The sequence below is a fragment of the Vipera berus genome (genome assembly GCF_964194415.1).
Source record: "Vipera berus genome assembly, chromosome: 2".
Taxonomy (NCBI): Eukaryota; Metazoa; Chordata; class Lepidosauria; order Squamata; family Viperidae; genus Vipera; species Vipera berus.
The window spans coordinates 229,099,081-229,110,724 of record NC_138203.1 but is presented as its reverse complement, the minus strand read 5'-3'; the positions used below and the strand labels follow the sequence as shown (position 1 = coordinate 229,110,724).

Here is an 11,644-nt window from a genome sequence, read left to right as displayed (position 1 = left end):
TTGCTTCTGTTCTCAATAGGTCTCTTCCAACCCTTCCCATTAGTAACACTGATGCATAACTGTGCACCTCTAAATGTGGAATTTCAGTCCATTGACTATTTTTAAAAAAATCATTTAACTGGATTTTAACAGTGAAAATGAGATAAAAATCATTTTTATATAATCAGAGATATTACAGGCTCTTTCAGACCCATAGTAGCCATATTCACATCTGTTGTAGTAGTACTAGTAAGAGTTGTATGACATACATAAGAGATGTATCAGACCGATTATCCATCTATTCAGGAGTTCTGTGCTATTTGAAGATAACAAGATGTCTTCTGGATACTCTGAAACAGGAGAAGGCGGCAATAGCTCTTCTCCACTGTTAATTTAATAATTCTAAGACATGTCATTTATGATTGTGTAAGTAGCCATCAAACCTAAGAAGCCATTGATCGCCCAACATTTCATCTATGTGGGTAGTCCCCTTTGAAAACCATTTAAATTGTTGCCCATTTCCACGCAGCAAATTCAGTTTTAATGATCTCTTATGTAAAGTACATAATCCTTAATCTCACATTTAGTTTAATGGTTACTTAAGTTTTAATTTATGACGGGGTGGGGGGGGAATTGTTATCATTTCATGTGAATGAATTTTAAATACCTCTTTCCCTTTTTGTTCCAAACTAAAAAAGCCTCAAACACTGCAGTCCCTTCTTGCATAACAGCTACATCGATTGCCTCATCAATTTGATTGCTCTTGTTTTGTACTTTTTCCAAGTACAATATCCCTTTTCAGAAGGATAACCAGAAATTATATAATACTTCAAGTACTTACTGTAATCACTCAGTAAAATCTATACATCTGCAATTAAAGGAAATAGTTTTTGTGACGCAAGTAACACAGTTCCTTTGATGTACAATTGTCATATCTGGGAAGCATCTTAGACATCACCTTTAAATGTGAGATAAACAAAACTACTCTAAACAATACATGTGATATGCAGATTTGGAAAGGTGCTGAATATAAGCTAACATCCTTCAACACTAATCCTGCTCTCTAGAATTGTTGGCAATTATAGTTCATCAATATCTGGAGACGCCAGGTTCTGCATTTCTTCTAACCTGCACTGAATTGGGCTTCAATGGGTGTTTTGCTCTTGAATTAGGAAAGCATCCAGTTTTCCCCACCTCTCTGCAGTACCTTAAGCATTCCTGGGGATGATTACCACCTAGTCCTGGAAATTTCGGAGCACGAAAGCCACACTAGTCTAGGGGGCAAAAGATCAGGAGGCTGCTAGCATTGTTTTTGATTAACAATTTTTATTAAAAGGCATAAGCTTTTCATAAACCTTAAAAAAAGTTGCTTGAAGATGTTGCAAATAGGTGCTATTTTTGTGCTATAAAGCATCTTTTCAAGAAAATCCCAGAAACCTCAGAAATGCCACTTAGGAGACAGTGAAAATTGGATGTGTAAAAGTACAAAAATAGTCTGCTGGTAGTGAATAAAACTCCTTTTCCCTATTACAAAACTAACATTGGATACTATCCATTTATTCTCTGAAATGAAAAAATATACTTGGCAATTGGCCAAATTATTTTCTTCTATATGCACTTCAACAAATGTCAAAATTGCAGCATTGTTTTTGGCATGCATATTTTTTGACAACCAATAATTTTTTATTATAATTCTTAATTTAAGCTTCCACCTGGAGCCTTCTTACAGAGACAGCAGATCGAGGATGCTGTTAGCTGCACTAATCCATCAACCCACTGTTTAATTGAACTGCTTACTGTTTGCTCCCTTAACAGGAAATTACAAATTAGCAATCCCTACAATGGAACAAAGGAAGTTAAATTAATGATGATTACAGTAATATAAGTCCCATTGAGTTCAGTGGCTCTGTTCACTGATGAACAATCTAGCTCCAAGTCATTGTAAAATCTTTAGTTAAGTAACTATTATTATGTAATTTATTTAATATACAAAAGTAATTTACATCTCCATGATATAAAAATGGATATTTAAAATTCAGAATTCATTAGATCTTGCTTCTTTAAAAACTGAGGTGCTACCGTTGGCTTGTGTTGCTATGGAGGTACTGTGAGAAGTGAGTCATAGAGTAACATTCCAGAATGTAACTAAATGTAACTAGAAAAGAACATTACAGTTGTTCTTTTTCTGTTTGAGTACAGGAACATGGAAGCTTTGACGCAGGTGCTCTCATGTCCAGTGTGCTTAGAACTGTTCACTCCCCCAGTGCTGGTCCTTAGTTGTGCGCATAATTTCTGCAAAAAATGCCTGGAAAAGATTCTTATCCTCCAAAATTGTAGCCATGTCAATGGGCATTTCTCTTGTCCTATGTGCAGAAAAGTAAGTAGGATCTCAGAATGCTATTACTATTTTTTTTTACTTTTCTAAACAAACCTGTTTTGATATTACCGAATGAGTAAACTCCAAGAACTGTGCTTTGTCCAAGAAACAGTTACCAAGTAATTTATCTGTGGAAAATGAAACCTGTGGCTGCAGACCATGGGAAAATCAGAATTATTGACTAACAGCAGTTAAAATCCAATGTCCTACCTAGTGCAAATGAAGAAAGTTCCTCATATGAAGCTACCCTTTGATATGTTGAAATTTAAAAAAGTACATTCCATTGTGATAAAGTCAATTATACAAAACCTGGATAGAACAAAAGCCAGTTATACAAAATCAGGATAAAACAAAATTATGCCCTATGGAGAGAAAATGCACTATATTCAGTATAAATTTAAGTCAGAGAGCACATCTTTAGGAAAATATCACGAAATGCCTTTTTATGAGCTGTACTTATTCTTACAATTAATACAGATAGTCCTCGACGTATGACCATAATAGAGTGTGCCCACTATACTGTATTCATAAGTTGTTAATTGAGGCGCTTCCCCATCCTGCTGAGTCACCACAGGCCTTGAACCTGCTTCTTACCTCTCTGGCTTGCACACCATTCTCCCTTCCCCCTTTAGGGCTCGGCAGACTTACTTTTCTGTAGACTGCCTTTGAGAAAAAGCAACCAATCTGCCTGCCACATGGACTTCCTACTCAGAGGCCACATGGTGCCATCCTGGAATTGGGCACCATTTTGGAAGTGGGGCAGTTTTTGTGATCTGAGAATTGCAGCTGCTCCCAAAATGGTGCCCGCTCTTAGGACAGCACCACTTGGCCTTCCTATGTGGAGACTTTAGGGCGCATTAGCCCGTTCTCTTCCAGAAGGTGATCTTGGAGATCACCTTTGGGAAGAGAACCAACCAATCTGCCCTACGGCCTTCCTATACAGTACAGCAGGAAGGGAAACAGGGCAGGAAGCACACCCAAATAGTGTGGAGAAGCAGGTCCAAAGCCTGCAGGGACACAGTGGGGCAAGATGGGGGGGGAGAAAAATGGAGGGGGCATCGCAGCATACCTGTGCTTAGATGTAAGGGTGGGTAGATGGCCAAGCACCCAAATTTTGTTCATGATTGTGGGGGCACTGCAACAATTGCAACTTCAGGTACAGGTCATATGTCCCTTTGTTCAGCACTGTCATAATTTTAAATGGTCACTACTGCTAAGCTTGTAAGCCGCCCTGAGTCTTCGGAGAAGGGCGGGATATAAATGGAATTAAAATAAATAAATAAATAAATAAATAAATAAATAAATAAATAAATAAATAAATAAATGAACAGTTGCATACGGCAAAGACTGTCCATAGTTTAGCATGCATGGCCACAAGAAGACAAACTAGGGTGAAAGATTTGTTTGCTAAAAGAATTTGAGTGTAAGGCAGGTACTAAAAGAAAAATATCTTTATACAATGGTTTTGTTTCAGACGGTGTACTTGAGAGGAGGAGGACTCATTGGATTGCCAAGGAATATCCTAGTGGAGAATATTCTTGAAAAATTTAAGTATGAGCTTGAAAATCTTCATGCCAGAGAACAAGACCATTTATCTCAAATATGTGAACAGCATGGAGAAAGCATGAGTTTGGTATAAAACCAATCATATTTCTGTCAGTAATGAGAGATGGGTGGCAAATAAATTTAACAATAATAATCACACAAATTATCTAAAGGTAAAGGTTTCCCCTAACCAGTCGAGTCCAACTGTACGGGGTGGTACTCATCTCTGTTTCTTAGCCAAGGGAGCCAGCATTGTCTGAAGATATGTCAGCAGTCATGCATCCAGCATGACACCACACCGCAGTGCAGTGCAGCGCAGAGCATGTGGTGAAACACTGAACGCCGTTACCTTCCTAACAAAGTAGTATCTATCTGTTCACATTTTCACGCTTTCGAACTTCTACCGGTAAATGGGCAGGAGCTGCGGAAAGAATGGGAGCAAACCCAGTTGTGCAGCGCTCAGGTCTCAAACATGGGCTGTCAGCTTTCCAGCTGACAAACTCAATTATCTAGGCTGATTAAAATTCTAAGGGATGAATAAAGGGTATGTTCAACACATTCCATAAAACGCTTCATAGGGATTACTGCATTTCTGCATCTCATGGGATTACTGCCTTTCTAAGAAAATATCTCATCTTAATCAATCTTAATAGAATATTAGATAAGCCATGATCTGCTGGGTTATCTTTTCGGAGACGTTTTCTTAACTAAACAAAGAAATAGAATGACCACAGGCAGGCAAAAAAATCAGTGAGAGCAGGAACAATTTCCAACAATTTCCCACTGAAGTTCCTTGAGGAAAGCTGGCACTGAGCATAAGAAACCTTCCTTCCTCCCTCCCTCCGGAAAGCGAGCAGTCCAGCCTCAAGACCTGAACTCCACACAATGGGGTGAGCTCCTGTCCTTGCCCTAGAAAGATCATGCAGATGTGAGTAGATAAATAGGTGCCACGTTGGTGGGAAGTAACAGCGCTCCATGATATCATGCTAGCCACATGACCATGGAAATGTCTTCAGACAGCGCTGGCTCAATGTAGTCAGCAATGACTAGAGAAGTCAAATCTGCTGGGATCTCTCTTTTTACTGCTTGTGATGTTTCCAGTGACAAGCAATACTTTCACTTTATAGCAAGGAAGCGTGAGACACTTGTGGCCCTGCAGATATTGCTGAATTAGGTACATGCCTCACTATTGAAGGTAGCAGTTGAGATCTGGATGGGAATTGCATTTCAGATTGGCTCTACCCTACTTGGGAAGCTCCAGATTTCTTATAGTACCATAACTAAAATAAACTTTTCATGCATCCTTAAGGGACCCTGTAAAACAGCAAAGAGATTTTGAAAACATGAAATCATCAAGTAGTCATTTGAAGTTTCAAAGTTAGGGAGGGCAGCCCTAATCTAGCCCATTAGAAAAACACCGACAGCAGCAAATATTGTATTGCAGCCTAAGGCTATGCCACCAGGTAATAACATAATGTCTCTTGAATTTTCATTCAGGTATGTCTAGCTGATGATAAACCAATATGTGCCATTTGCAAGCTCTTTGGAGACCATGAATCCCATACTGTAGCAAAAATTGCTGACGTGTATGCAGAGAGGAAAAAGAGTTTCATCAAAGGATTAGATTGGGTATTCCAACAGTCTGAATATGCTGAACAAGCAAGGAAGGTACAGTCCAAAAAACTTGATTCCCTCATTTCGTAACATGGAAATTTTTATTTCAGTGCTTTTATTTCATGATTTAAAAATTCAGATCACATCACCTGACTTGATTTTATGACCATGTCTACCTTGGTTGTTAAGCGAATCATATGATTGTTAAACAAATTTTGTTTCCCACACACACTTTGCTTGCAGAAGCCAGTTTTGAAGGTTGCCAATCTTGATCACATGACTGCAGAACACTGCAAGCATCCTGAATGTGAGCCAGTTGCCAAGTGCCCCTATCATGATTACATGACCACGGGGTTGGTGCGACAGTGTAACTTCAAGGACAGGTTATAAGTCATTTTTTTCAGCACTGTTATAACTCCGAACCATCATTAAGTCAAGGACTACATATAGTAACCAGATCAAAATGCATTTACAGGAAGAAAATTATATGGTTAGGTAAAACCTAATTAGCTAATTACATCCTGCCAGCAGGAGAATCAAACACTATGAGCTCTGTGTGTGTGTGTGTGTGTGTGTGTGTTTGTGGGTGCTCTTGGGAAGAAAGGCAGAGGGAAGTAACTTGAGAGTAGCAATCAAAAGACAAGCCACCGTGACAGGCAAGGGGTGGCATGGTGTAAATCCTTAATTCTCCATCTAAATCTGCTGATTTCTTATGGCCGGTAGTCATAAGGTGCCAGAGTCAGTGTTGTTGGATTTAAACTTCCAGCAAGTGGGAAGGAATGAAAAGAAATGAAAGATTGAAGCCATCACCAGTATGATTCCATTATATTAGTTCTTAAATATGTTTGTTTGTATTACTGTATTAAAGCCATGTCAATGCACTGTGGGCATTGAAACAACCTTTGAGAAAATTAGTTGCATCACATTACAATAGAATAGACTTCAAAATATCCCATGTGAAACTAGAACTGATGAGCATTCAGAGAGCCTAGAAAAAAGCTTCTAAAGCTAAAAAGCCAAAGCCAAAGCCAAAGCCGTGACAATGACAACCATTCGGCTTGGGAATGGTTGAGGATTCTGCTCTGGTAAGAGATTGGACTAGAAGGCCTCCAAGATCTTTTCCAACCCAACCATCCTACAAGAGTGCTGTTTTGTAGGTGTTAAAACACTTGATTCTCCCTTCCCCTCTTGGGCAATGAGCCAGGACCTTAGGTGAGTTCATTTTCAGGGAGTTTATTAGTGTAGAAGCATAAATAGCCTTGGGTATAATGTGCTTTTAATTTTGTTCTGGTGAGTTTTGTTGTTTTTAAGTAGTAGAGAGCCTCCAAGCACACTGAGTTAGCAACTGTGTAAATTAAATGAAAAGGTCAATCTATCAGCAATGGATAATATTAAAGTAATTAGAACGCAGTTCAGTGTCTGCTATAAAAGAAAGGGACAATATTTTAAGTGCAGAGAAGTGTAAAATTTTCTAGGGTTTTTTTTTGGAGCAAAGCCCAGATGAGCCAAGTCTCTTTTTACTTATACAGATAATCCTCAACTTACAATTGCAATTGAACCCAAAATTTGTTGCCAGGCGATACATTTGAAAGTAAATTTTACTCCATTTTATTAGCTTTCTTGCAACAATTGTTAAGTGAACCATTGCAGTTGTTAAGTTAGTAACACAGATGTTAAGTGAATCCGGCTTCCCCATTGACTTTGCTTGTCAGAAGATTGCAAAAGGGGATCACATGACCCCGGGACACTGCAACTGTCATAAATATGAGTCAGTTGCCAAGCATCTGAATTTTGATCAGATGATCATGGGGAGGCTATAATATGGCTGTAGTGTGAAAAATGGTTGTAAGTCATTTTTTTTCAGTGCCATTATAACATCGAATGGTCACTAAATGATCTATTGCAGACATGTCAAACTTGCGATGTCACGTGACGTATCAGAACTTTCCCCCCATTGCCGGCAATGGGGTGGACGCAGTTTCCTCATGATGCGTCTGGCCCGTGGGCCAGCTGTTTGACACCCCTGATCTATTTTAAGTTGAGGACTACCTGTAGTTTGGGATTATGGGAAAATTATGAGTGTATATCCACCTCTACTTCTGCCAATGGAGTCATAGTAGTTCAACTACATATGTTTTTATCTTGGTTCATATAGTAAACAATATTTCTTAAATTTACCATTTTCTTATTATTATGGTCTTTGATATAGGATACTATAACAGTATCATAAAATTTTGCCAATATTAGTCAACTTTGTATGTTAGAATAGGCGGTCACATTGCCATTCAATTATGTCACATTTATTTATTTATTTGTTTGTTTAGATTTATATACCGCCCTTTTCCCAAGGGACTCAGGGCGGTTTACAGGGCAAATTAAAACAGTGCAATGTACAAATTAAAATAAAATAAAATTAATAGCCCCACAAGAGTTTAAAATTTAAAACCTTAAAATCCCTAAGTCCAGGCCGGCTAACTCAAATAGCCAGGTTTTTAGGTCCCAGCAAAATGTGTGAAGGTCGGGGGCGATCCGTAGTTCCACAGGCAGTTGATTCCATAGGGCAGGCGCGCCCACCGAGAACGCTCTCCCCCTGGGGATCGCCTGCCGGCACTCCCTGACCAGCAGGACCCTGAGGAGGCCCTCCCTGTGGGAGTGCACAGGACGATGGGAAGTTGATGCTGGCAGCAGGTGCTCCCTAAGATAATCCGGACCCATGCCATTTAGGGCTTTATAGGTCGTCACCAGCACCTTGAATCTCACCCGGAGGGCAACTGGAAGCCAATGCAGCTCGCAGAGAAGAGGTGACTTCCACATAATCAAAATATATGAAGCCCTAGTTGAAAGTAGGTATTCCTCTGAGGTGCTGCATTTCATGAGGTGTGATTTTGTACAGAAAACTATCTACAATATCAGAGCTACAATATCTTTGTAATTTTATCATCAAAGGTATTTATCAATCTTTGTTTTGATTATCAGAGTTGAACAAGTATTCAGAACTCCCTTTCAAATATTTAAATTGCCCCAAATAGTTTTCTGACTGTTTCTAAGCTCTTATGTGTTATACTTTGGCAGGAAATTGAAATAAAGATCAATGAACTTGCGTATACCAATACTGGTGTCAAGGTTATGATTGAAGCTGTAGGGAATAGCCTAATCAAAGGTATCAGATGCAGAATGGCTGAGCTGAAAGGCGAGTTATGCAAGGATTATTCTACAAAACTAGAAAAGCTGCAGCTCCTAGCAAATGACCTTCAAGTCCCCACACACCTTTATCATCAAATGAAAACCTTTTTGGAACAGCATAGCAATTCAGTACGCTTTCTTCAAGAAGATAAAATATTTAGAAGCAAGTTAGAGAAACTCACAGAAGGAAAGCCTATACAACAAGATACAAATGGCTGCCATATTTCTATTGGGCAATATTTCAAAGATTTGATCAAAGGCATTAGCATTAATAATTATATCTCCTCTAATTCTGATGAAACTCTTGCAAATTCCAGTGAGCTCCCTGAAGCATTCAAGCTGGAATGTCCTGCATTTTCTTTCTCTGGTGCATTTCCTGATGAATATTTCTGCCAAGAGGTACTTGATTTTTTCCAGAAATCAAGTGAAATGAAGCAAGAGCCTAATCAACACTCCCACAGTGAAGGAAATAATACACCATGTAAATTCAACCTCTCACTAGAAGCAGAATGAGCATCAAGGAAAGTTATGATGTAACATGCTTTAGAAAAGAATACTATATTTATATTCCACATACAAATTAGTTAAAAACTAATGGCAAAATGTCAATATACTGGCTGTTCAGTATTCTGAAGTAAAATATTTATAAATGCAACAATAAAGTATGCTATTTGATATACCACATACCAGGCGGTGTTAATTATCGTTTTCATTTGAAAGGCTGGGCGAAAAAAAGAAATGCAAAATCTGATGATGGCGAAAAATAAAGAGGATTCTCAGTTGTTTAAAAAAAGGGTTATGGAACTATTGGCTTTTTGCAGATTCTGTTATTTGAGTTCTTTAATAAATATGTGACTGAATTTCCCAAAATCTTAGTTCTCTGCAAGTCTGGATTACAATGCTTTATATAATATGGGTGACAAATCTGCTACCCTAGATACCTCATAGATCACTTTAAGCAAACTAAGAATTACTTTGCAATTCTACACAATGTTGAAAGAAGTTGAAGTTCTGTTTGGTCTACCCCTGAATTTCTTCAGGGCTAGGTAGAAAATGAGAGTCTGTTTCAATGATTGTGTACTTTATGCTCAATATTTCATTGTCATTACAGAACAATTAAAACCTCCCTATGTCATGTAGCATCTTTAGCAGTAATTGTGGATCAGTTGAAAATAATTCCAAATAAACCCAGTTTTGTTCAATATGATCAAAACTTTGCTTATCTCTAGTCAACATTAGCATTCTAGTTCTTAACAATTTGGGACAATCCGTATTGCTTAAATTAAAACATGTTTCAGTGAAGCAGATTAAGAGGCTGATAAAAGGAGGCTAATTATTTGCAAGATATAAAGGTAGATATGAACACCACTGTCATGCAGTGACCTTGCCACAATTTATAGCGCTGAAACCATAGAACTGTTTCTAAACATGAAATAACCATTGCAAAATGGCTCTGCACTCTTATATTTCATAGCACAGTTGCCAATACCCTGTCATGTCAGTACAACTTACATACTACCTAGTTCACAGGATGGAGGTGTACAAGGAAGAGTCTAGATTATGGAGTCTAGAACAGTATGAACACATGGCATAGAGGACAAACGTGCCAGTGTTGATTCCTCTAATAAATCCTGGGGAAAAGATTAGGAATAATGTCTGTAGAGACAAAAAGTTGTTTGCAAAGCTTGTCATTAAAAAGAGGAAGGATTAACAGAGGCAGAGAAAATTGAAAACTATTTTGATGGAAGTAAATTGGTGAAGAGGGCTGAGCAAAGTCTCTGGCAAAATTTATTTATTTTATTTATTTTAATTCCATTTATATCCCGCCCTTCTCCAAAGACTCAGGGCGGCTTACAAGCTTAGCAGTAGCCTTCGTTCTATGTATATGCCTGCTTATTAGGGCTTTCACACACACCCCCAAGCGGCATTATTACAAAGTCAAAAATGAATAGTATTAAAAGTGATGAAGTGATTCAGGATGAAAAAGAAGGGAAAGAAATACTAGGAATATTAGAGATTTGTACGGGAATGATATTGATATGTCAGTCAATGGAACTGAAAGAAATGCTACAAATGGTCAATGATTACTGCCTTAGATTTTATCATTTCAACTTGACAAGCAGCATGCAATAATAAGCATTAGGATGTGTAAATTAGGATTTATTTTTAAAAATGATATTTTATTTAATTATTTTTAATAGTGTAATTCAAATTACCACAATGACAGAAAAGAAAACACTAGTGGTTATACAGTGAGTAAAAAAAAATCTATATTAGTGGAAATTAAAAGAAATTAACAGGAAAAAAAGGGATGGAAACTAGCTAAACAAAAAAAAATGTTTGGTATCTTATCTGTGTAGTACAGGTATAGAACTAATTCAATCCTTAGGCCAGAGGTGTCAAACTGCCGGCCTGCAGGCCAGATGCATCATGCGGAAGCCGCAGCCACTCCACTGCTGGCAATGGCAAAACTCTCCCAATACGTTTGACATGTCTGCTAGCCTAATAATTAAACCCAGACCGTATGGAAACATACTGCTTCAAATTTTTATTTTTAGAAGATTAAAGATTTTAAATTGTTTTATAAAGACTCTAGGACTGATAATGGATTCATGTTCTGAATTCATTCCTTGGTGTCAGGATACGTTTCTTTCCATTTACAATGTGTAAAATTATCAACTTTGCTGAGCTCCATGCTTAGTAGAGTCAAAGCTCTTCATTCAATGACAAATCCAATTTGTTTGTGATACAAGGAATGCAAGTTTCTTAAGTCCTATGTCAACTTCGTGAAAAACAAAAAATGGAATTTAGAGTCATTATTTTTCTCTTTCAGTTCATTCATTTCTAAAATGGGAATCAACACCTTACTTAGAGCCTTAATTACATAAGAAGTTTAATATACCTTCCTTGATAAAGAGTTACAAGAAACATACTGAAAATTATTAA

At 37.8% G+C, this 11,644-nt stretch overlaps 1 protein-coding gene across 1 annotated transcript; it reads left to right on the top strand.

The window, feature by feature from the left end:
• Positions 1 to 2,182: 2,182 nt before the first annotated feature.
• On the top strand, positions 2,183 to 9,211 carry LOC308662919 (tripartite motif-containing protein 54-like; the record flags this gene model as incomplete). Its single annotated transcript, XM_081319063.1, has 4 exons — positions 2,183 to 2,356; positions 3,831 to 3,989; positions 5,399 to 5,569; positions 8,588 to 9,211. 4 exons carry the CDS (start codon positions 2,183 to 2,185, stop codon positions 9,209 to 9,211), a joined length of 1,128 nt encoding a protein of 375 aa, XP_081175189.1.
• Between the last annotated feature and the right edge of the window lie 2,433 nt (positions 9,212 to 11,644).